The following is a 26,594-nucleotide window of genomic DNA, read 5'->3' as shown; positions in this document are numbered from 1 at the left end:
AAGCAGCAAAACAAAACACCTCCATACCCAAAATAATCTCTCTCCCTACTGTTAACAAGTGGGTGCAAAGGCATTGTTATTTTTTAAATGAAAGTGCTTGTACACCCATCCATCATAATAAATTGGGCCACAAAGGTCCAATGCCAATGTAACTTTCCCGTTGTTGGAGACTGCACTTATACAATTTCTCTTTCTCTTTCCTATTTGAATCCTTTCACTTCCCACCTGAGACCGAAGTCTTAACTGCAGACCAACTGCAGATGCAACTGCCTGTTTTGCAGCCTTGTGCGTTGATGTTAGCACAAACAACAGAGTTCACGGTATTGGCCTAACAACATGTTCTCTTATACCATAGAGAATCTTGGGGTACTATCTGCAGGAGATACCTCAATAGGATTAAACAGGGGAAACTACATTTCTAAACCCCAGAAACAAGAAAACACTCAAAATTTCCTTGTGCCAAAACAGCTCAGAAGTTACAGTGGTACCTCAGGTTACATACGCTTCAGGTTACAGACTCCGCTAACCCAGAAATAGTGCTTCAGGTTAAGAACTTTGCTTCAGGATGAGAACAGAAATCATGCTCTGGCAGCATGGCAGCAGCAGGAGGCCCCATTAGCTAAAGTGGTGCTTCAGGTTAAGAACAGTTTCAGATTAAGAACGGACCTCCAGAACGAAATAAGTACTTAACCCAAGGTACCACTGTATTTCTAAACCCCCAGGAAACCAGTCATGTTCTTTGTTGAATGGAAGGATGTTGACACATCTCATTTTCTCCTCTCCCTGATCCTTGGTCAGGAAACATGAAGGCACCTCTTTTTTTCTCATGCTGCCTACCAGAGTCAAGACTAAGAGGCTGGTCTTAGCAGAAGGAGGGAAAGATAAGAAGCAGGAGGGGCAAGGGAGAATAGAAAAATGGGTCCAAGCAGGATGGTCCGCCCTCCCTGAAAACACTGAGCAGCAAATTGCCCAGGAGGACAATTAAATGAACTGTAACTATTCAAGTGGTGAATTTGCAAAGAAATGGGGGCTTAACTTGAGTGCGGGGGAGTTAAGATTTAGAAGTGCTTTTGATTCAACTACACATCGCTAGACATAAAAACAGGAGAGCAAATTCAAATAATTGCCAACTGGTATGTGAATCTACTTTTTATGCATCATCTAAAATTTCAGGAATTAAAACACACATACTCTGAAACATTCTGAATGCAGGTTCAGACTTTGGCTGTCTCAATTAGTTATATTAATGTGCCACCTTGTGGACGGTCTATGAAATTGCAGTTTCAAAAAGCAATGCTAATATTTTGGTTTCTTAAAACATGTTAACAAAAAATATTGAATGCCTTTAAAGTGAGACATGAACAATAAAACATGTGCAATGACAAGAAGTTGCTTTTCTTTGTAATAGAGAGAGCTGGGGAGAGCGGAAAATATCGGCATTCTGAGGTACAGCATTATGACCCAAACAATAAGTGTGGTATTCTTGTGGGCTTCCTAATAAACCTAGGGATTAGAAAGTCAACACAGGCACAATTTTTTTAAAAAAAATGGTACCCTGGATCACACAAGAATAATTCACCAGGTCCAACTGAGTGAGCCTGTTTGACTATTGCGAGTGACCCTGTTAGTCAATGCCCTCAAGCTATTGGAGCTTGGCAATGTTTTCAGGGACAGGCAACCCCCAAATTGTGTGTCACTTCAAGAACCATCAGGGCTACCTCGTCCCATTCTCAGAAGCCCCTTCTGTACCCACAAGGACAGGTCTTTAAGCAGAGGCTTGACAACCATATGTGAGGAGTGCTCTGATGGTGTTTCCTGCTTGGCAGGGGGTTGGACTCGATGGCCCTTGTGGTCTCTTCCAACTCTATGATTCTATGATTCTAAGAGATCCTCTCGATTTCTAAGTCCTTTAGAGTCATTTTGCCTTTGCGATAGAGATCTTGGGGTAGCGGAATGATGTACAACTTCAGAATTGTGAGAATGCACACAGTTGCAGAAACTGCTGTGAACACTGCTGGATGTACCTGACCTTTCTCTACATCAGGGGTGGGAGAATGGTGTTCTTGCTCTCCAGTTCCCATCAGCTGTAGTCGGCATGGCCAAGAGTCATAAATTATAGGAGTTGAGACTCTTACTTAGGGTTTTGGGTTTAAGCCCCAGGTTGGGCACAAGATCTCTGCATCCCTGTTCCCCATCCCTGCTCTGAAGATGGCTAGGTGAAATCATGGGGAGCCTACACAGTCCCAAGCATAAACCAAGCCTTTCAGTAAGGAAGGTATGAAGTTATCCTAGAAGACTGATCCATCAACAATGGCACAGATATACCTTCTGCTGCGTTCCTGCTCAGCCTCAAAGCACCGTTGTGGATTTCCATCCTACTGAATTACCTCCGCAGTCCCCAGCCTACTCATGAAAGTGACTCACTTTTTTTGCTGTGTTAATTACTAGCTTTTTCATGTCTCAACATATTAACACCCTCATGGGTGAGCAGGTAAACAAAACAGTCATTATGATTTACAGGGTTGCCTCTGATCTAAACGAACTCTGCAAGCAGTTAATTAACAATCCTCAGGGATTCTGACCACCAGCTTCCTTGGGTACACAGAGAGGTCTCCAAATTTTCCGGAACTACAATTCCCACTATCTCTAATTATTGGCCATGCTTGCTGGAGCTGATGGAAGCTGCAGGTCAGCAACATCTGGAGGGGCAAAAGTTTGCCCATACCTGTTTTTGGTAAAAGAGTTAGCAGTAAGCAAAGATGTCGGAAGCTAGTGGCAACAGTTTTTACTGATTTTTTGTTTAAAACTCAAACATGAGTTTTACAAAGGGGTTTTTCATCACAATACGATTTTTAAACCCCATAAAGAACAACACCATACCATAACAATTTCAAGTGCAGAATATAACTAAAACCAGTGCAAGCTACGAAAAGGAATTCCCAGAATTCAAATGGTCCTATTAAAACCAGTGTACTCAAAAAACGCACAATTAAAACCGACAGTATAAATGTGGGTGTGTCTTTTAAGCCCATTCAAAGAGAGGTATCATATGAGATCAAATTCCAGAACTCTGCAGGCAACTTGCTGATAATTCTCCTTTCAAAACAGCTTTCTCTGCACAGAAAGCCTATGGACTTCACAGATCCTAAGATGTCAGTATTGTCCAACAGACAGTGTGAACTCGGTGAACCTGCCATTGATACTATTTGACTGGTACAAAAACAACCACCACAACACTCCTGAAACCCATGAAAAGAAAAGAATTAACAGGTGTCATGTTTGCTGAAGCAAGAATAGCTGAGGCTTTCCCCCCCATCAACTACAATTAGCAAACCAACTGCTGGGAAACTGATTTACAGTCAAGAACATGTGCTTGAAGTGGTGATACCATCTGGGTGGATTAGTGATGTCTGCACATTCTGCCCAGGAGGACGTTGTTGGTATGGCCAGAAGACTTGCGGTTTTCTGAATTAAAAAAACCTAAAGTCCTCCAAAGCAAGAACCAACAGGTGATTAAGTTAACACGTTTTCCTGTCAATCCAGTCCTGTGCATTTAAAAAAAAGCAACCCCACAAAGGATGTCCAATCCTATAACATAAAAAGTGATAGATAAACCACTACCACACATACAAAAAAGTAGATGGGGAAAATAGATCATCCAATGATGAGCAAGGCAGAATTTTGAAATTAAAGGTATGAAACACTGAGGAAGGAAGGAAGGAAGGAAGGAAGGAAGGAAGGAAGGAAGGAAGGAAGGAAGGAAGGAAGTTGATTTTAAATCTGGACAGCCTCTAGAGTTTCTTTTTTAAGTCAGCATGCCTCATCGTCTTTAACTAAAGGCCACACAACAAACATAGCCCAACTACCCAAACCACATTCCTAACTAGCATGAGGGAACAACAAAACAAAGGGTTCAGGTGGCTTCGCCAGGCTACTTCCTCAACCTGCCTCCAGCTGTCCTTTGAACATTAATGAGTTGCTACAACGAATGTGTGATAAAGCCTAAGCAGCATTCTTGTGCAAATGGATGGTAACAAACATTATGCTCCCTATTCTAATCAGCCACCCTCACCATCACAAGTTAAGGACACAGTGGCCCAGCAATGCAGGGGGAACATATTTGTGTGTACATTCAAGGAGCGGGAGAGGAGTGGCCTTCTGCTGGTGGACTCTGGCCAATGGGACACAGAACCTAGGAGTCAAACCGTTGGGCCATCTGGCTCAGTACTGTCTACACTGACTGGCAGAAGCTCTCTGGGATTTCAGGCAGGGATATCTCTCCCAGTTCTCCCTGAAGATGCTGGAGACTGAATCTACAAAACAGATACTCTATTACTATGCTATGGCCCTTCTTTTCAAACAGATCAGACATGATGGGAGTTGTAGTTTTAGCAGCATCTGGTGGTCCTTCCCATTCCTTGAAGATTAAAGACAGTAAAAACTCTTGCTCAAGCTTTCTTGGAAAGTCCTCTTATTTTTTGTTAAGGTTCTCTCTTTTCTGGCTGAAGCCATTAATACAATTGTGGTCTTTATACACTGCCCCAAATTACTACGGTCCAAAGAGGATTTAGCTCATTTTTGATCATGATATCATGATGACATTTTAATGTGTGGTCATCTCAGGCTCTATAGCATCTGTACGCCAAAAGATATAAAGAAAAAAACAGGAAAACAATGTGAAAAATAGGGAGACCAACCTAGCTCCATCCATCAGCAAGAGAAGGACTAGCTGCAGAGAGTATGCCTTGGCCCTCCCTGCAGGAAAGAACACTAATAAGAACACTGTAATTAGAAGCAGTGGCTGAGTTTAGTTTTTTCCTCCTCCCTCCCAATCCTTTTGCCTTTCACATCATGTATTTTAGCTACTAAACCTGAGGGCAAGGCCTTTTCTTATTCCCGACTGTTGCACAATGCTTTGGGAGCCTTTTAAAAAAAAAAGAGAAGCAGGTAAAAATATCTGAAACAAATGTACAGTCTACATATGAGACTTATACTAGATCAAAACTGGTGACAGCAAAAGCCAAGTTGTTGCGATCCAGCAAAATTCTGCATAATCTGGTAAACGTTTGTTGGTTTCAGGAAAGAGTGGAATGAGTGTCAGAATGTCCTTTTTAAAGGAGTCGCAGACTACTTAGAAATTATACCCAGTCAGGGCAGTGGTTCATCTACCGCATTACTGCTCATTAAAATTCACAGCAGCTTCCCAAGATTTCAGACAGAGCTACCTTTTGCTGGAGAGTGAACATGAGACCTTGAATATGCATGGCACACCATGTACCCTTCCACTGAACTGTGTCCCTCTTTGCTCACTCAGGTATTCATTTCTGCACAGGCAGGCATGAAGATTCTCTCACACAACGGTACAGCAGAAGAAACTGCATATTCTTCTAAGTGCCAACATGGGTGGTGAGTGCCAACAGGGCTGTAGCCAAAACAGACCCACTGAGAATCAAAAAGGACGTATCAACATGCTTGGAAGAATCATTTTCACAGAAACAGAAACAAACAAACAAAAACGTTGAAGGCGGAGGGGAACTGATCGTGCTAAGTGACCACAGAATGCAGAGTGCCTGTTGGGAGATGGAAAAACAGTGGAGTATTCTTGAAGGGGGCATGACTGGCTAGAAAACTGCACACACAGCCCCAAAATGGAAAGAAGATAAAGTCCCTACCAGAGAAGAATGGCAAATTAAATTGTTGGACTATGATGAAATGGCAAAACTGACCGGAAAGCTCAGGAACCAGGAAGATCAAAACTTTAATAAAGAATGGGAAAATGTTATCATTTATCTTGGAGATCACTGTAAGCAGTTGAAAACACTAGCAGGATTCCAATAACACTTGTCATGTAACAAGAGATAGGGTCATAAAGGAGTAAAAAAAAAAAAAGGGATTGTTGAAAAAAAGATGCAGTAGAAAACGTTTAACAACAGAAACCATGCAGGGGAAGGTGGGAAGTTCAAAGATTCAGAGGAATCTTTTAATTGTGGATGTGTTGTGGTATTATTATAACTTTAATTTCGTAAAACCAAATAAAAAATTACCGCATTTTTCACTCTATAAGACGTACCAGACCATAAGACGTACCTAGTTTTTGGAGGAGGAAAACAAGGGAAAAAAATTCTGAATCTCAGAAGCCAGAACAGCAAGAGGGATCACTGAGCAGTGAAAGCAGTAATCCCTCTTGCTGTTCTGGCTTCTGGGATAGCTGCACAGCATGCATTCGCTCCATAAGACGCACACACATTTCCCATTACTTTTTGGGGGGGGGGGGGAGTGAGTCTTATAGAGCAAAAAATACGGTATTTGAGAAGTAAAACTGCACACACACACACACACACACACACACACCCTTGAATAAACAGCAATTGAATAAAGCAAAGGAGAAACCTCTGTTCCTCCCACGAAAAAAATCAAAAATAGAATCTGGGATCTATTTGTATTGACTGCACAGACTTGTATCGCACACAATAATCCATGGACCTTCTAAGCAACTCACATAAGAATAAAAATAAATATCAAAGATTCAGAGACTAGCAGCACCAAGCAGCCTCTGCACAATACAGAATCAAAAGATCAAAATCTAAAAACTGGAGCTCCAAAAAGTCTGAGCAAATAAAGCAATCTTCCCCTGATGCTTAAAAGACAGAGTGTCACCCAATTGGGTGCCAAAACAAAGAAAATCCTATCCATCCCACATAATCTCTCAATGTGGGGGATGGAAGAAGACTATACACTAATGATCTCAGTATTGTGAGGCAGGGAGAGATACATTTGAAAAGAAACATCCCCTCCTGTCCTATTCCTGCCCAATCTAGCTTCCTCCTTTGAATGAACAGCCACAGAAGGTTTATTCATTCATCAAGTGTATGGTGTGGTTTGTTGCAAGCTCTGAGGCAGAGCAGAGCACACACAAAAAAAAACTGAGAATACGCTGTCCTCGGTTTAAAGGACATCTTTTTTCAAAGAAAGCTCACTGCTCATCAACACAATGATACAAACAAAGCCCAAGAGAACCACAAAACAATGACAACAGCAAAAACCCATCTCTTAAATTGAAAAAGGTATCTTTTGCTGAAATATTATAGGAAATAAAGCACGTATAGTTCAAAGAGGCTACCAGTGACTAAAAATACATCCTTTAAGTTAATAGGGAAACTTGTTTCACTGGCTTACACAACCTACCAGAGATATACATCATAGTGTAGACAATGGAAAATAGACAAGGGGGCAGAAGGGATGAGGGGCAACTACCTAAACATCTTCTAATACTTCCTGCTAGCCCAGAAGCAAGAAGAGTGACTTTGAATGGTTGCCCAGAAACTACATGATTCCCCCTGTTTGCTTCCTCTTTTCCACCCCAGTTTAGCTCTTGCTGAGCTCAGTTGGCATGAAACCGATCACAAAGAATGCAACAGGAAATAGCATGGCCTTACTTTAAAATGGTGGGAAACACAACCAAGACTCACAAAGCACACCAGGGCCTGCTAGCAGCCTTCCACAGGCCACCACTGAAAACAATTAATGTGATAGATAAGTTAACATTGAAGTTTGAATAAGGAGCGATCACAAGTACAAGAGAACAAAAAATGACAGAAACTATGATAGTTCACAGTACCTACTAGAATATATATCACCATACCTTGCTTGGAATTCTGAAGTTCTCCAGGGGGCTCAGATCATGAATACTCTCCTGAGGACTTTTCAGACCCTTAAGGGAGGAAAAGACAGCTTATGTAATACAGTCCACAACCTCCACAGAAATACTTCAGAAATACTTTGGTTTGGACTCTGACCCTTATGTTTCCCTCCCCTTACGGTTTTGATTCATGGGCTACTTATAAAATGAGGCTGCATTTTAAATTGCATTTTAACCTGTATTTTAAATTGGGCTCCCCCCCCCCCATTATGTTTTTACTGTAATTTTACTGGTGTTAGCCACCCTGAGTCCGGCTCTGGCCAGGGAGGGCGGGGTATAAATAAAAATAAATATATATTATTATTACCCACAAATAAGCTTGAAGAAGAGTGTGTGTGTCAGCCATTTATTGCAGCCATTGCCAATCTGATGCCCTCCGAACATTTTGGACTACAACTCACATCAGCCCCTGCCAGCACAGCCATTTTAGCTGGGTCTGGTGGTCAAACAACCAGTGGGCACCAGGCTTGTGAAGGTTGATTTATTGGCACTCTGCAGTAAAATAACTTGATTCCTGCACTATGCGGGGTTGGGATCTTGGGGTCCCTTCCTCATCTACAGTTCTATGATTCACCTGAGTTCAGTGCTGCAGCATTCCCAGCTTCCAGCAGCTCTGGATCAAACAAGCGTCTGATTTGCTTTCCCCTCTGCTTCCAATCTGGAGCTCCCCATTTTCATTCTATCAGTCCCACTAATGACTCCTTGGTCCATTTTTGAGGCAGAAGAAGGTTGCCACAACCCATCCATATTGCTCCTCCCCTGCGGCTGAACCACCTTACCACCCATCCCCAGCTTCGGATCCCAGTTGTGAACATTGCAGTTGTCGGACTAGAGGGCTATTGGAGTCCCTTCCAACTCCCAACTGTACAATTCCATGATTCGACAATTTCCTGAAACGAGTGACTATGTACGGTATTGTACGGTACGGTACAATATTGCACCTGAAAGTTATTTGAAAACACAATAGGCTCTGTTGTCCTAATCAGGCAGCTAATGGTATAACAAGTGTGAAAAAGACAATGCTGTCTACATGGCACTGGCTGCCAATAAGTTACTGGGCGAGATTCAAAGTGATGGTACTGGTGCACAAGGCCCTATGCAGTTTGAATCCTGAATACCTAAAAGATTGTCCCACCCACTGCATACCAATCACTGTGTTCTGCAGATACCATTCTGTTAGGGAGTCCATTCTGTACTATGTCCTTTAGTGTGGCAACACCTACCCTTTGGAAATCCCATTATATTCTCTATTGCCTATTCTCAATATTATATTCTCTATATACAGTACATTATATTCTCTATATTCTCATACTGAGCACCTGCTAAATATGTTCCTTTTTCAACAAACCTTCTAAATCATGGAACCTTCTTGATTCCAGCTGGTATCTGTATTGGATCTGAAAAGATCTTATGTACTATAATTGCTTTAAACTGTAAATTTAAATGTTTTACATATTCCATGGTTTAACTGTTTTATATATGTTTTTATTATATTGCAAATTGTTTTGGGATGCCAGTGTAAAGCAAATCATTAACAAAATAGATATAGTAATGGCCGATCCCAAGGAACAAAGAAACAGCATTTACTGAAATAAATTCTATTGTCTAACTCCATAGTATTTAAATTTAATATATATTTAAAATATATATAAAAAGCAATATACTTTGAGAAGCAAAATGAGAGCAGCCTAATCCATTGAAGTACTGAGGACATACTATGTCATCCCTTTCATAGCAAAATCAGAAGTGGACACACAGAGAGATTCCACTTGTTTCTCTCATGCTTCTCCAAGCAAGCATAGCTCTATTCTTTTTCAACTGGGATCTTTCTGGGACCAAATCATTGGGCAGTTGCAATCCCTTCAGAGCATTACATTTTGCAAGTAGATCAATGTAGCCCAGTCCACACACACTCCTGAGAAGAGGAGGGAAAAGAGGTTTCCTCTAATGTTTATTGTGCCTTTATAGAAAAACCTACCTCACATGAAACAAATTACCATAAAAACAATGGCATCTGTTTTACAAAGTTTACGGTCATCTCCTGTGCTACACTCCCCCAGAAAACCTACAACCTCATTGTACGAGTTCACCAGCTTGGTAGGTCCTAAAGGCAGCTTTACTTGCACAGATAACATATGGCTCCTTCTGTCATCAAGCACAGAAAAAGCAATTGACAAGTATATATGGCTCCCAAACACCAATACCATTACATCACCCATAGAATTCAATGGATGGGAGAAAACCTCAAACCGACCAACCCACGGTCCACATGGATAACAGAAAATGTATCTGAAGACCAGGTCAGTCCCTAAGCCTAAGGATTTGGGAAGCATGCATTAAGGAAAAAATGTGGACAGCCCAGAAGGCAGTAGCTCCCCCTTTCTTTCAGGAAAGCCCATGCCTATCTCCTTCATTCACCAACTCCTTCCCACAATGTGTCCCATTCATTCAGAAATCCTTCTCGCCAAAAACAAAGCAATGGAGAGTACCTAGCTATTTTTTACTCAAAGCAGACATAGACCCACTTGAAACTGAAGGGCCTTAGTCATCATGCTCTTCAATCTACTCTGGATGTGACTAGCAATGGATACAACGCCAATGCATGGCAAGTTCCCATGCCTGTTCATCCTTACTGGAAAAGATCCCCTGCCCTCTTGGAAGCCCTAAGAAAACTCGACACTTGTATGCTTGTGAATTCCTGCCCTCCTCCACACTGAAATTTCCCTAGGAAAATTCATCACAACCATCCAATGAGGCTACCACCTTATGGGCAAGTCCAATTAAAAAGACAACAGGATTCCCTGCAGAGGAGAAAACACGCACAGAAATTGTGGCGCGTGTATTTTAATGGTTTCCCGTGTCTTTCTTTATGCGACACATTCACATGGCCACCCTGCCGCTTATTCGTATCACCCGAATGCCGCCCGCGTCCAAAGCCTTCCTTTCAGTTGCAGGGATTCTTGGCCTTGTCCTACAACCGCAAAGACCCCCCCCTCCCACGACGCGGGGACTCTCCCACCACCCGCCCTTAGCAAGCACCGCCGGCTCCGCTCTTTGCCGCACCTTCCTCCCCGCCCGTGCAAAACCTCCGCTCCCCGACCCGCTTGCCCTCCCGGCGGTACCTGTCGGGTCATCAGAGACTTGATCTTCTGCATGGCAACGCAGCGCCGGCCGCTTCACAAGCTCCTGTCACCCATCGCGCTCCGCTCCCTCCGACACAGGGAAGCCATTTTGTACATCACGTGATACGCTCTTTCGCTTCCCTGTTGCATTATGGGATCGGTAGTCCAGGAAGGACACGCTCCTTCCCACACTCTGGACCTGAAGATGTAGATATACTACAACTCCCATCACGCTCAGCGGGACGTCTCTCCGCTCACCTCGCAGAGTAGACGTTCCAGGACGGAGGAAGCTGCATAGAGATAGGAACAGTTAGAGGGGCAATCCGATACACGGAGACGGAACTTCCTGGTTTCTTCCTGGCTGTCTCCGTCCCCCGACGTTAAATGAATGGTGACCCTAGAAAACAATCGGGATTTTAGTAGATGCAGCTGGGCAGCAGGGCTTGTTTGTTTTCTCGTTTAAACGTATTAAAATGCCTTGCTTCTGGCAACACACTCCACTATCCTCCTATTTGGATGGGGGCCCTGAAATGTTTAATATTTATCATGTTTAATATTTCGGGTCAGAGATGGAGCTGAGGTTGGGTTGCCTTGGAGTAACAAATTCCCTGTACAAAAAACAAACAAACTTCACACTGCAGCAAATCTGTTTAAATTACTCACTCTGATTCCTCCCAACCCTAATCCAGAATGCAGTTTCACGTCAAAGTCTTGCTTTTCTTAGATAAAATCGCATGAAATTGCGTTAGAAAAATGGTGAACTCCTTTGCTGCTGCTGCGCTTTGGTGGGGGATGGCTGACTCAATCACAGCTACTGTACCGTTAAATCCCAAATCACTCCATTTTTGGTGGGTTGACAGCTGTCACTTCCGCCTTGTGAGAGACCAAAGCAAACACGCAAACTTGTAATTCTGAGGTTGCGGCGGAGGGCGAGGGAGACGGGCACAGCGAAGCGCAAAGGTGCTGGGCTTACCGTGCAAAGCAACGGCGCCTCCCGCCGGCCAAAAGGACATTTCTTCTTTTATTCCTGCTATAGTACTTTGTTCAGAGCAGATATCCCTTGACTTTAGGCTTGACGGTCCCAAAGGAGATCTTGCATGTTGAGTAGACTGTCCGGGTAGAAGTTGTAGGGCCTGGCAAGAATCCTTTGTGCAAGGATAACTATAAGAATATAGAAAGAGGCACATATATTTTAACATTAATCTTCCATGGTCCCCCTTTGGGCTAACAACCAATCTAAAACATTTATTATCTAATATTATAGCGAATATGATGTCCCAGAGCTGGCACAGAGATGAACCATAGTATGTGTTTCAAAGGAATACTTTTTGCACACGCACACACACAGCCCCTTTGGGGCTAAGAACTGATTTCATGCAGGTTTATTATATAATATCGTGGGGAACAATTATGTCCGACCATTTCTGAACAGAATAAGCTGGCTAACTGACAAAGCACTTCCATTTCTAACACTTATGAGCATGCACAAGTCAAAACATTATTCCTCTAGGTAGCTGTTTAGCTGTCAGCTGTAGGAAGGTGAATGTAACCTGCGTGCCGCTCTGGACTCATTTATTTTTTATCAGTGTTGAGTGATTCATTCTGTATGCCCCATTTATCATGCTCTGTGTTTGCTGTGAATATAACTGGAGCGGGGAACTTAGGGTCACAGGCAATGAAGATGTCGAACACTAATCCAACAGGTGTTCCCACTCCCTCTGCCTTTTGTATACACATATTCAAATCACCTAAGGCAAGCCAGGGTAGGGGCTGATAAACTCGCTGCTGATTTCCCTAGCAAATAAGGCCCACGGCTGCTGGACCAAACTCTGGCTTCACATGCACACCAGAAAGAAAGGGCTGCTTGCATGAGACAGGATGCTTTCATGGAGCCCTTTAGCACCACATTTTGTGACTTGCAATGCAAAATCTGTGTTCTGCTTTTAGGTAAGATCTCAAATTTCTTCTTCTGATACGTATTTAATCCAGGTGTAAGGTTTTGTTTCAGTTCCATACTTTTGAATGTTTTTAACTTTAGTAACTTTACCATTATAAAACAACCAGGAACTGTCAGTTTTCAAACCATGTGGATTTTTTTTAATGCTACAAATGTATATGATTTGTACAGAAAAACTGGAAATAGATAGAAGGGTAGGTAGGACGGTAGGTAGATACTAACTGCAATGGGTAGTGTTGGGACAGTCTTGGTGTTTTCACTCTGGAAGGCTGCAATCCTACACCCACTTACCTGGGAGTAAGCCCCACTGAATGCAGTGGATTTTACTTCTGAGTGTGCATATATAGGGCTGTGCTGTAATGTGGAATCTTTCGTGGAGCCTTAGAAAAGCAGCAGGAAAATTTGAGGTATCAATTATTCTCACTGCCTTTTTGAAAAATACGTCATGCAAATAAGGTTGTTCCTTTTCAGTTTTCCATATGTAATGGTCCAGTATTATCAATAGATCCTTCTGCCTAAGACATTATGGTTTTTGTATAAAGAAAAGTATACTTAGCATTAAAAATGAATGGCTTTTCATAAACCACACACACAAATTAATAAGATGGGCATTCAGCAAGATGTATATGTTTCCCTAGGGGAAACATTTATTATCATTATTAATGAACTTTTAAAAAGTTGCAGTGCTTGTGAATGATATAAATTTTATGGATATTTTATGTACCTTTATACAATGCAATTAAATTGGCTTTTTACTTTCATTTCTCATGTGAGGTCTGATGTAGTCCATTAATATCTGCAAACCTGATCCCATTTGTGATGTTTTGGTTTCCAAAGTTGACACATTTAGCACATTTTATCTTACTATGATTTGTAATAATTTACTTGATTTCACGTCCAATATGTGTTGTACTAGATGTAGAACGGGGAGCAGGATGGGAGGAAGCTTACCATGCCACCAAAATTCTCAGTTTTATAAACTTTTATAAACTTCTTCCAAATAACGAGAGCTGTGCACAAATGACAATGAGAATTCTCCACTTTGTGGACAGAGAAACTGGAGTGAAACCATCTCACAATTTTTTGTAGGGGGCGGGGATCTCCAACAGTTCCTCAGGCTTACCATTTGCTGTGACAATGCCCCATGGCACAACAAGTCCCCCTTCCCAAGTTTTGTTTTGTTGCTGCCGCTCAAGAAGCAGCACCAGCCTGCCCACCATTTTGCATCCTCCATAATGCCCCAGACCAAACATTATTCCAGGCATTGCAGAAGGGGAAATGGTTGCTGCCTCACACAAAACTGGTGGGAAAAAATTGTAGAAAAACATGCAGAGTGGCCTTCTTTTTATGGAGCGTATCAGAATAAGAAACATCAGTCTTCGCTGGAGTTAGGAGAAAAAGAAGAGGACATAATTCTGATTGATCAAGGTTTCTGCCCTCTTAGCTCAACTGTCAGCAAACACCTCACCGTAGCTGAACCCACCTTATGCAAAATTGTCCCACCACCCATCCATTTTCAGTTATGCACAGGTTCTTTACTTCATCCTGAATTAAATTACAAACAACTGGGGTTTTTACTACCACCAAGGTTCAGTATAAGATCCTTTAAACCAGTGCACAGATGATAAAGAGGAGAGGGGCTCGGAGTCATAATAATAATAATAATAATTTATTATTTGTACCCCGCCCATCTGGCTGGGTTTCCCCAGCCACTCTGAGCGGCTTCCATAGAAACCAAAAATACACTAAAATATTAAAAACTTCCCTGAATAGGGCTGCCTTAAGATGTCTTCTGAATGTCAGGTAGTTATTTATCGCTTTGACATCTGATGGGAGGGCGTTCCACAGGGCAGGCGCCACTACCGAGAAGGCCCTCTGCCTGGTACCCTGTAGCTTTGCTTCTCGCAATGAGGGAACCACCAGAAGGCCCTCGGCGCTGGACCTCAGATGGGAATAGGAGATTGTTTCAATTATTTCAGGGGCTTTATGGGTTAAAACCAGAATTTTGAAATATGTGCAGAAAACTACAGATAGAATACAGGAAGATAAAACTGACCATCACCAAAAAGCAGAGCTGCTAAATCAGGGGTGGCTAAACAGTCACCAAATTTCCTTGGAGAGTGTGGATCTTAAAGGTGTGATTTAGGCAGGCTCATCCCCTAGATGTGCTATGGAGGGAAGTTGTTTCTTACCAGGTATTTTCTTATACAGAGACTGGTACAGAGTGTTTGAATTCCTGGCTCTATGAATGAAGAACTGACTTACTGCTGCTGTTAAATCATGTCCTGTGGAAAATGGGAGCAAGACTGAACTTAGTGGAGCTTCTGAGCAGTTGTGTGTAGGATTGTACTGTAAAACACTACCATTCTAATGGTAAAGCATTCTGCTTTACTTGGCTTGGAACTATATGCTCATAAGCATATAGACAGGGCTTTTTTTCGGGGGGGGGGAGGCAGGGGTACACATACCCCTAAATATTTTGTGAATCTTTGTACTTTTGTCCATTTACTGTATTTACTTTTCCCAATTTGAACTATAAAATGGTGATTTTCTTGAGTCAAAATGAGAGTACCCCAAAACATTTTTTTAAAAGGAAAAAAAAGCACCGCACATAGATCACTAGAGAATTGAGCTTTTAGGATCAGAATGCAATTTGTACTTATTTTTTGAAAAAGAAAAGGAAATCTTCCCACGGAGATCTTAAGTTTATGCATTAAACTCAAAATATGATGTCATGGTTTTTATTTAAACAGAAAAAGCTGCAGGATGTTTCCAGTCAACAAGGGTGGTGTTGTGCTTACTAATACTTAAAGCCGGATATAGAAGCAAAATGCAGCCTACGCTCTGGTTGGAGGTCACTTTGGAGAAACCTAGCCTGTTTATATCCAATACACATAAACGGCTCTGAAGAGATAACCTGAGCCAAGGAAGGGAGTGGTTTGCTTAGAAAGCTTATTGCCTGTCGTCTCCACTCCTGTTTACACCAGCTATACAGAAGATGCACAGGACTACATTCCTTGTGCAGAGGGAACCACTGTAAAATAACACCTGGTCTCAGAAATCCTCCCTTGTCTGGAAGGAATAATACACTAAGGATGAAACTGTAGCCTTTCTAGAGTGAAACGTGGTTGCGTTTAACAGATCTGCCAACTCTTGACTTTTGGGGGCAGATTTAAAGTTAACCTCCCTTCCATGATTTTGAAATCTGACCTCTCTGGCTTTGATCAGTTTCACCCTGGACTTCTCTAGATGATTTTTCGAACGTGCATTTGGGATGAATTTGTGCTATTGATGGTATGGGGTGGTCAAACACACTCCCTCATTCAAGTCTATTTGAGCCTTCAAAATGATCTGGACAGTCACGGTTCACACAGCGTCTGCGGCAATCTGTGCATGGTCTGTAGCTTCTTGCTGAAATCCTGTAACATTTCATACTACAAATGGTGTTTGGGATTTTTGGTCCCGCTTTTGTCACTCTATAGTGCTAGGGTGCCTTTGACAATGAGCTGAATTAATTTCACTTCTTTATTTTATATTTCCTGTTTAGGATTCTGGTGTTCCTGTGGTTTGTGGAAACAAATGAAGGTTTAATAGAGCAACTGCAGCTCTATTAAACTTATGGTTTTTAAAAAAAATGGTGGAGAGTGAAGCTGTTGCTAGTGCACCCCAGAAATTTGCAGACTTAAGCCACATTCACACCATACGTTTTAAGTGTTCTTATACAACTTTGACAGCCATAGCTTCTCCCAAAGAATTCTGGGAGATCTAGTGCTGAGATGGTTAGAATTCTCAGAGTATTTTAAAAGTCCCAGGGAACTCTGGGAATTGTAGTTCTGAGAGGGGGCTAGGGGTCTTTGAACAATGGCAGGCAATCAGTCTTTCTTAGCTAGCAATTTTCAGCAGCATTGCTCAGAAGCAATTCCACTTGAGTTCAATGTTATTCGCTAGTGAGTGTGTTTAGCTCAGGATTACAGCCTTGTGTCCGTTATAAGAACTGAGCTGGAACCTCTGAAATCAATTACCAGAGAAAAGTCCACAGAAATACGGGGAAGTAAGACAGCTCAGCTCTTTCTTAGTTCATGTAGTGCTGCAAATGGGCTTAGTTATCGGCGGTATCTAGTTAAAATACGATAGTGCCAGGCACTAATTAAATATTTGTACTTGTATTTTTCTTATTATTTTGAGACAGTTTACCTTCCTTCCCAGCGCAGCTCACAAGGTTGCCTCTGAGGTGATACTTGGACCAAATTTTAAATCCCAACACTGTTCCCATAGCAAATAAACAGACCAAACAAGGAGGATTTGTTGTATATCAGCAACTTCCTTAATTCCTGCTTCCTTCTGGCTTTGCAGAAGTTCTCCCATAGTGATTATACCTGAATAAATCATCAGGTCATATTCATACAGAACAAATTTACATCCCCTGGAGGCAACTCCACCCTTTTTGACAGCAAAAACAAAAGGGTTCCTTTTCAGCTGTTTTTTTTTTTTTTTTTTGCTTGGACGTTTTCCATGTCTGTAAACAGGGCAGGTTTCACAAGCAAGAGAAGCTACATAGAAACGTATGTTGTGGTTGTATATATTATTGGCCCATATTCTGCAGTCCTGCATCGCCTTCCCAAGAGGCAGGCGTACACAGGGTACTTTCATACATGAACTTTATAGAAGCACCCAACCAACCATTGTCCTGCTTTCAGCTGGCTTGGAATAGCAACTAAGCTTCCATTTAAATGGGCAGGTTCCCTTTCCTCGGCTCCCGTGTGACACACAGGGGCATTATTCATCAGGATCACTGTTAGTGGGGATAGGATTAAATAGTACTCCCCACTCCCCGTCCCCTGGCCACATTTCTCTGCCTTCTGCAATTGAAGGGGGGAGAGAAAATAAATGGATATAGAGACAATGCTACTCAGAAAGGGAAGAGTTAAAATAATAGAGTGTATGACAGACCATATGGAAGGAAATGACTTTATGCAGGAAGAGCCATGCCATAGACCATATATATCTGGAGAAATTACACAGGATTTAAAAAAAAAATTTAAATTAAAAAAATTCCATAATACAGTAAAATTACAACAACAAAAAATGCAAATCAGATAAGTAGAATACAGGTTACATACATACCCTTCAGATTACATATGCTTCAGGTTACAGATTCTGCTAACCCAGAAATAGTACCTCGGGTTAAGAACTTTGCTTCAGGATGAGAACAGAAATCGTGCAGCAGCAGCGGGAGGCCCCACTAGCTAAAGTGGTGCTTCAGGTTAAGAACAGTTTCAGGTTAAGAACAGACCTCTGGAACAAATTAAGTACTTAACCCGAAGTACCACTGTACAGAGTTTGTGCTTAAAAGTAATTATTAGCCCTTACTGCCCATTAAGGATTTATTTATTTTAAGGAATCTTTTTTTTAATTGGGATGGGTGGGAACAGAAACCAAAAGGCAAAAACATCACGTCGATGCACTGTAAAAAAAAAAAGGTGAATGAGCAAAGCATGGTTATTCCAGAGTAAATTTTCAGTGTGGAAGTAGCGACACACAGATGCCTGTAAATCTTAATTTGAACTGCTGCTCTTGCTCCAAGGGATCGTGGTAGCAGCCTACCCATGAACCAGGCTGAAGTATGAGCAAGGAGTGAATAAGTCTTAAGTGTCAGGATGATCACATAAATGGTTGCTACGGCCATGGTTCCTTCTCATTGTATTTCCATGTATTCTGGCTATAGCAGGCTTATTAAGTAGTAAATGATAAAATAAATTGCTGTGTTTAATAAGGGGTGAAGAGTTAAAGTGAGAAATGCTGACATCAAGAAGATTCCAAAGCTATTTAAAATTTGACATACTAATTTTATTCCCAGAAAGTTTTTGAGGTGGGTTGTCTCTTACCACAGTGGCGCATAAAGCAAAGTGGGTTCTCCTTCATGGAGAGCACATGCTGCGATGGGAGCAACCATGACATCCCTTGTTGCTGGATGGCCACAAATTTGATTGGGCATTGATTTGATTTTCAATGTTGCTGGGGGAAATTGATTGTTGCAGTTTTATTTGATTGACGGGGGTGCTATATAGGTCCCTGTGTGCAGCGTTGAGCTTCCTCTTTTCGCTGCACACATCAGATTACCCACCCACCCTCCCTTTATTTAGGGTTTGTTTGCACTGATCTTGCTATGCCTGTCATGGGGTCGTCTGCTTTGGAGCAGGGACCTTGTAGGAATTTTACCATTTGGCTGATTGCCTGGTGCCATTTGGGTTTTGCATACTGCGTAGCAAATCGTCACAACTTGTAAGGTTGTGGTTAAAAAGGTAAAGGGACCCCTGACCATTAGGTCCAGTTGTGGCCGACTCTGGGGTTGCAGCGCTCATCTCGCTTTATTGGCCGAGGGAGCCGGCGTACAGCTTTCGGGTCAGGTGGCCAGCAGGACTAAGCCGCTTCTGGCAAACCAGAGCAGTGCACAGAAACGCCGTTTACCTTCCCGCTGGAGCGGTACCTATTTATCTACTTGCACTTTGACGTGCTTTTGAACTGCTAGGTTGGCAGGAGCTGGGACCGAGCAACAGGAGCTCTCTCCGTCACAGGGATTCGAACCGCCGACCTTCTGATCGGCAAGTCCTAGGCTCTGTAGTTTAACCCACAGCGCCACCCACGTATCTAAAGGTTGTGGTTAGCATTGGTTAATTTTTGTTTGGTGGAGGGGATGTGGTTGGCTGTGCCTGCCCTTCCAATGCTGCTGCTGCAAGGGTATTCCATTAAAGGAATCCAAGGGCTCGCCATGCTTTTGTCTGTATCCCTGGCAAAGGGCTAGGGCCACGCAAGAGCCCCTGGGAACATTTGGGAATAGGGGAGAGCTTGGCACCCAGCTTTATTCTCTCCCCAAAATTGCTTACCCTTACTGACTTCTGCACGGGTGTGGTTTTCAGTACTGTTCCTACCTCCAAGTGGGAACACATAGTCGCTAACCAATGCCTAGGCAACCGCTCACATACTGTTATTCAATAAAGTTGTGGCCAAAATTATGCCAAAAACCAAAACAAAAATGATGTGTGAACGTGTTTTTATTCAGGGGTGGGGGTCCTTGACACACAACCATTGTTTGTGGCCTATTTGCATTGCAAATTATAATCTTTTCTCATTTTCAAAATTTCTTTCCCCCTGCAGGTATTTGTTCTGCCTTGAAGTTAACAGTCCCATCACATACAATCCGTGGTATTAAAGGGCAGTCCCTCACTCTCCCAGTTGACTACAATTTCAACATTACAGTTTCCAATATCCAGATAATATGGCTGTTTGAGAAGCCACCAACAACCCCCATATTTCTGATTGGCTGCTTGGTAAATCACTCAGTAGTTCCAGACTTGGAATATAGGCACAAAATCGCACTTAAGCCTCCAAATGCATCCTTGCAGATAAGATCTCTGAACTTCAGCGATGAAGGCAATTATATTATCAAAATCAATATCGATGGAAACCGAACGATACCTGCAAGTGCAAAGGTTCAAGTTACCGTGGATGGTAAGTAATATAAAATGTTGGAATCTAAAGGTTCAACCAGAATGGCTACATAGAGGTTCTGTGGCCATCTCCTATGAGGGTTTAAAAATGTATTAATAGCAGCCACTGAGGGTACAATTGGCAGCACACTGTGCTCTGGGGAAGGGGGCTATTTAACTCTTTTCTGTGGGCCCTTCTAGTACCAGCATAGCAAGCCCCGCCGGCGCCTGGGGTACCAGTGGCGGGGAGGGAGGTACGCATACGGGCAGCGACAGAGCATGCCCCACCAACAACCGAGATTGTGCAGGAGATCCTTATCTTCTACAGCATGTTTTGTTGAGCCCAGATTCCCCAAATACAACTTCAACTATGGTAAGACTGCTATTTGGTCTTAATTCCAGCAGGTGTTTTGAATCACACGAGGATTCAATAAATTGCGTCCTGGCTAAGGGCTCATCCACACTTAACCTTTCCATACTTTCTAGATACAAGACTACTCTGTGTCTTAGCACTTCCTCCCTCACTGCCACTTTCCCCCAGAAATCCCACTCTTTGACTCGGAACAAATGGCAATTCAGGTTTTCCGTGGATTGGTGTTTGCTCTGATTCAGCAGTAGAGAGCTGGTTTTTGAAGGGAAAGCACCCAGGACGACAACAACAAAGTGCTCAGACACACAGCTTTAAAGAACCTGGATGAGGCCTTGTTCTGTTACAGGTAAGCAGAATAAGATGGCCGAAAGCTTTATCTTGCTGAACAGACTGTGACAAGTTGGACCGCAAATATGAAAGTGCTGTTTTAAATGTTACCCACAAGGGGAAGAATTCCTGAAAGGAGAAATGGGGAACTCTGTACATCAGTGGAAAAGGTTCTAATCTTCTGCAATTAATGTTGTATTTGGGGGGGGGGCAGGAATTCACAGGACAGCATTCAGCAATATTACACACACACACACACACACACACACACACACACACACACACCAGGTGTATGAAATCGTACCATTCATTCTACCACCTCAGACACTTAACTAGCTCATTCCCACTATTTTACTTTATATGGCAGACTTTGGGCTTATCCACCCTTACTTTTTGCACCGCTCTTTCCTGGCAAAAGGCCATGTTTTAATGCTTCGTGTCTGAGTGTGCAGTTGTTGTTGTTGTTGTTCTTTTCCTCCTCCTGCTCTTTAAAGCTGAATTGGAGCAAATGTCAATTTGGGTTTTCCATAGATTGATGTTTGCTCCGACTGAGCTTCAAAGAGCGGGTTTTCACAGGGAAAGCACCAGAACAAAAAGGGCTTGGACATGGGTACCTTGAATCGCAGGGAAATTACACTTCACACACAAAAAAAGTATATTAGACAAAATCACACACGAAGAAACATAGATTAGGAGAAATTTGCAGCAAAATGCTGGTGAATTTTCATGTGGATTTTGAAGCACTGCTCACTGATGTGGAATACTGAACATAGATTGAAAAAATGAGAGAAACGAAAAAAGATAGATTCACCCACTCCTTGCTGTTGTGCATGGTAGCCACATTTACTGGTGCAAATGGCAGAAACGCTTTGCCATCAGGAGAAGTGTATTCAGACGGGGTGAAATGGCTCTGCCCAGCTACTAATGGATATGGGCAACGCTCTCCCATACAAGGAGGGAGACTCTGATAGGGCTAAAGTCTGCACACACACACACACACACACACACATAGAGGAGCTCTACTTGCATACATTTATACCCAGGGAGAGTGCTTTCCCACATTGTGTGAATGCATGGATCGCTGGGAAGCATTTCTGCCACCTGCTGCAGTGGGAGGCGGGGCTGCACAAATTTCTACAATGTATGCAGGGAGCAGGGAGCACACCTGTGGTGCTTGTTAGTGGCAGGTTTGGGATTAGCCCACCTGGCCCCAGGACTCCCCTCATGTGGTATTCCCCCCCCCCCACAGTGGCGGAGCAACATACTGCAGCCCTCGGAGCAGAGAACAGGCGCGGGCATGGCTGGCGCACACCCCGAGGTTGCGTGGCATGTGGCGCCCGTCCCGAGATGGTGTGGTGCACTTTTTTGGGGGGCAGCTGCAGTGGTACCCTTTCCCCAAATGGTACCCGGTGCAGTGTGCTCCCCCGGCTAGTGCCCCCACATGGGTGGAGGGAAGTCAAGCAGTTATCCCCCGGTTCCTAAGTTATTCAGCAAATAAATTGTAAACCCATTGGCCCTGCTGCCAGGGGACTCTGGTAGGGGGTGTCTAGAGGGCCAAAGGTTACCCGCTCCATGGTTAAAATACATTGATCCTAACTTCAAAGATCTTTTATATTGCAGTTCCTGTCACAAAGCCAGTCATATACATTGAACCCTTTGCTGGAGTCGTGGAGAACAGTGGGAACATTACTTTGAACTGCACTGTGGAGGAAGGCACACGGGTCGCATACCAGTGGTTGAAAAATGGAAATCCCATTGAAGCTGGCACTATCTATTCCTTGTCAGCAAACAACAGCACGCTTCGGATTGTCCCTGTCGTCAAAGAAGCCATTGGGAATTACAGCTGTTTAGCAGAAAACCCAGTCAGCGCAATGGAGAGTGACGTGATCGTGCCAACTATATATTGTGAGTAGCATATAATGTAGACCATATGTTGCATATAGTAGCTGAATTGAAAGAATGAGGTGGTGGGGGGGAATTAAGAGTGATAGTGGACAAATGGTAGCTCTTTGCCATTAGATTATTTGTTTATAATAATTTAATAATAATAATAATAATAATAATAATAATAATAATAATAATTAATAATAATAATATTTTATTTATATTTTATTTATACCCCCGTGGCTTCCCCAGCCACTCTGGGCAGCTTCCAACAAAATATTAAAATACCGTAATACCTCAAACATTAAAAGCTTCCCTAAACAGGGCTGCCTTCAGATGTCTTCTAAAAGTTTGGTAGTTATTTTTCTCTTTGACATCTGGTGGGAGGGCATTCCACAGGGCGGGCGCCACTACCAAGAAGGCCCTCTGCCTGGTTCCCTGTAACTTGGCTTCTCGCAGTGAGGGAACCACCAGAAGGCCCTCAGCACTGGACCTCAGTGTCCAGGTAGAACAATGATGGTGGAGATGCTCCTTCAGATATACTGTACCAAGGCTGTTTAGGGCTTTAAAGGTCAGCACCAACACTTTGAATTGTGCTCGGAAACGTACTGGGAGCCAATGTACCGTATTTTTCGCCCTATAGGACGCACCATCCCATAAGGTGCGGGGCTGGGGCGGGGGAGGCCCGAGCTTCCCCCGATCCCATTCCCCAAACAGGCAGCTCTCTGCAAGCCGTGGGAGCCCAGCGCTGGCTCCCGCTGCTTGCGGAGAGGTCCGCGAAGCCTGGACACGCTGAGCTCAGCGCGCGCAGGCTTCAGCATGCAGGCAACTCTCCGCAAGCAGCGGGAGCGCTCCCGCTGCTTGAGGAGAGGTCCGAGAAGCCTGGAGAGCAAGAGGGGTCGGTGCGCACCGACTCCTATCATTCTCCAGGCTTCAGCGAAAGCCTGCATTCGCCCCATAGGACGCACACACATTTCCCCTTCATTTTTGGAGGGGAAAAAGTGCGTCCTATAGGGCAAAAAATACGGTAGGTCTTTCAAGACCGGTGTTATGTGGTCTCGGTGGCTGCTCCCAGTCACCAGTCTAGCTGGCACATTTATATCCCACATACAGTATTCTCCAAGCAGCTGAAGGTCATATACATGACACCCACCCTCCCCTTTTAACCTCACATCAGCCCTATGAGGTAGGCTATAAGAGAGAGTGGCTATCCCCAACCCATAACCTTTGTGACTGAGTGACGGTTTGAACCATGGTTGTCTGCAGCCCTGGGCTGCATTCACATAGAAGTTTATTCAGTTTCCTCCACTAACCCAGAAAATTATAGGAGTAAAGTGTCAACATTTGGGGCAGTATAGCAACATACAGTTCTTTCCAACCATGTTCATGAGTGAATCACTGAGGAACAGAATCACACATGTGCAGAAAGAGTAGGGGAGCAGCAACGTTGTCCAACAGCATTCACTGTTGAGTCACACTGTACCCACAGGTGTGAATGAAATTTAACACAACATGCTTGTATAGCAGTCAAAAAGTTAATTTCCATAGCACAACAGGTACTGTAGTGTGAAAGGAATGTTAGAAAACAGGACAGAAGCACTAGCATGTATAATTGGGGAAACTAATACAATATTCCTCCCATCTGAATGCAAACCCTAGTCTGCCTTTTGGACCATAGTAAATTTCCATCGAGCTCTCATGATGGCACCTTCTCATTATGACAGAAGGCCTGTTCCAGGTAAGGCTAAAGAGAATTGAAGTACAGAATGGTTAGAAAACCAATGTTTCACCTGTCTCTTTGTCCATGCAGATAATAATAATAATAATAATAATAATAATAATAATAATAATAATAATCCATCTGACTGGGTTGCTCCAGCCATACTGGGCAGCTCCCAACAAAATGTCACCCATCTGAATGGATACAACTAGAAACTAGATCAAAATTATGGCTGTTCCATGCTAGGTTAGTTATATGTGTTAATTATATGCAGTATTTTGGAGACTGGAATGATTTGACCGACAAGATAAAGGATAACTTTGTTTAACCAAGCTGTAAGCAAACCGGTTTACTTGATCCACTCTTGAAAGAAGCTTTGTTGACTTGGGAGGTGTTGGAAGCATGTCAAAAACTGGCGACATTAAGTAAATATGGGGTTTAGAGATGAAATGATGGAAGTTGAGAAAACATGGTGGGTACACTTCCAAGAGAAGAATTACCTTATGAGCCAAAATATGGAAATGCCATTTACAGGAACCAAAACTAAGGTGTATAAAGCCCAAAAGCAAACACTGGCAACAAAATGGGCAGGGACAGAAGTGAGAATATGTGAACAATTACTGCTCATTTGAGGAGATCTAAACCACTTTAATACAAAAGTAAATAAACAATAATCTGTACCAAAGACCAAATACAGTTCAACCATACTGGTCTCCTTTGGTGGTTCAATAAAGCATCCCAACAATTTGTCACAATGAATTTTGTCTCTTAGCTAGCATGCCTGAACGGTGTGATGAAACTACATATAAAATTAAAATACACACTAATACCTGATCGATAAACATTCTAAGCAGAAGTATAACCATAAATATAATAAACTCACTCACTGCCCATAAAAATCAAGTTGCTGTGAAGAATTAACAGTCATGTTGATGTAAAATGGTTGCCATTACAGATAGTGGGAATGCCTAATTTGCAAATACGATTAGAAATGAATTTAAATATAACAATTTTGGAAATAATAACTGAAAAATTACTCAATGCACCTGTGCTCTCACCACAGGTAGTTTGAGAAATCCTCCAAAATTCTTCTTGTAAACATTGAGTATAGGCTACATAGGGTAAGGAGCTAGCAGATGATGTTTGCCTTTGGACACCATTCATTAGTTTGACAGATATGAAGAACTGTTTTGGTGAAGGTACCATCACAATAGATGACCTATAACAGCAGGCTATAACCATGGATCATTTAAAACACCAGTAAATGGACCCTTTTGTTCATATTCAGCAACAAGGCAAACAGGCCTTCAGAAAGCCATTTTGTAGGTAGACCTAAACAAATCTGAATGTTTAAATGGATCCAGATCAAGTACTTCTAGTCATAAAACTTTGGAAGATATTAATAGTGCTCTTCTTGGGACCACCCTTAGATATTACTGGATATTATGAAATAAGTATGTGAAATCCTGGCAGCACCTCCTCACTCATCCTTCCTGCCCCTAAGATTACCTGGCCATTGCCATGGGCTTCCTAATACCACAGGTCAACTAATAATAGGAATAATAATAAATTTTATTATTTATACCTCGCCCATCTGGCTGGGTTTCCCCAGTTACTCTGGGCAGCTTACAGCATATCTGAAAACATACTAAACACATCAAGCATTTAAAACTACCTAATACAGGGCTGCCTTCAGATGTCTTCCAAAAGTTGTTTAATACTTTATCTCCTTGACATTTGAAGGAAGGGCATTCCACAGGGCAGGCGCCACTACTGAGAAGGCCCTTTGCCTGGTTCCCTGTAACTCACTTCTTGCAGCGAGGGAACCAGCAGAAGACCAGAGTGTCTGGGCTGAGTAAAGGGGTGGAGTAATGGGGTGGAAACACTCCTTCAGGTATACTGGGCTGAAGCCCTTTAGGGCTTTAAAGGTCAGCACCAACTAGCTTTTGCCAGACTCCTTGGCTCATCCTCCTGTCGCATCTCTGAATGAGTCAAAAGATTCACATACATATGATGGACATTGGATTG

At 42.8% G+C, this 26,594-nt stretch overlaps 2 protein-coding genes and 1 long non-coding RNA gene across 3 annotated transcripts in view; 1 reads left to right on the top strand and 2 right to left on the bottom strand.

Annotated features, from left to right (window-relative positions):
- The window catches only part of VPS50 (VPS50 subunit of EARP/GARPII complex), an 85,221-nt gene extending 74,246 nt beyond the window's left edge, over positions 1-10,975 (bottom strand). The window contains exons 1-2 of the mRNA XM_083705253.1: positions 10,822-10,975; positions 7,643-7,711 (exon numbers count right to left, since the gene is read on the bottom strand). Of these exons, the coding sequence (XP_083561379.1) occupies positions 7,643-7,711; positions 10,822-10,854 (102 nt within the window). The 5' untranslated portion in view covers positions 10,855-10,975. The remainder of the gene's footprint in view (positions 1-7,642; positions 7,712-10,821) is intronic.
- A 1,291-nt stretch (positions 10,976-12,266) lies between these two features.
- HEPACAM2 (HEPACAM family member 2) overlaps positions 12,267-26,594 on the top strand; it is a 34,735-nt gene continuing 20,407 nt past the window's right edge. The window contains 4 exon segments of the mRNA XM_083705363.1: positions 12,267-12,721; positions 12,724-12,768; positions 19,934-20,287; positions 22,583-22,867. Coding sequence (XP_083561489.1) covers positions 12,700-12,721; positions 12,724-12,768; positions 19,934-20,287; positions 22,583-22,867 — 706 coding nt within the window. The 5' untranslated portion in view covers positions 12,267-12,699.
- LOC310828271 lies at positions 20,145-22,778 on the bottom strand. Its single transcript, XR_014556806.1, has 3 exons — positions 22,693-22,778; positions 20,956-21,091; positions 20,145-20,254 (listed from the first exon to the last, which is right to left on the bottom strand). It is a non-coding gene; the product is annotated as an uncharacterized lncRNA (long non-coding RNA).

This window comes from Podarcis gaigeae (genome assembly GCF_964106915.1).
Source record: "Podarcis gaigeae genome assembly, chromosome: 12".
Classification (NCBI taxonomy): Eukaryota; Metazoa; Chordata; class Lepidosauria; order Squamata; family Lacertidae; genus Podarcis; species Podarcis gaigeae.
The sequence above is the reverse complement of the archived record's forward strand: the minus strand, read 5'-3'. Positions and strand labels throughout refer to the sequence as shown.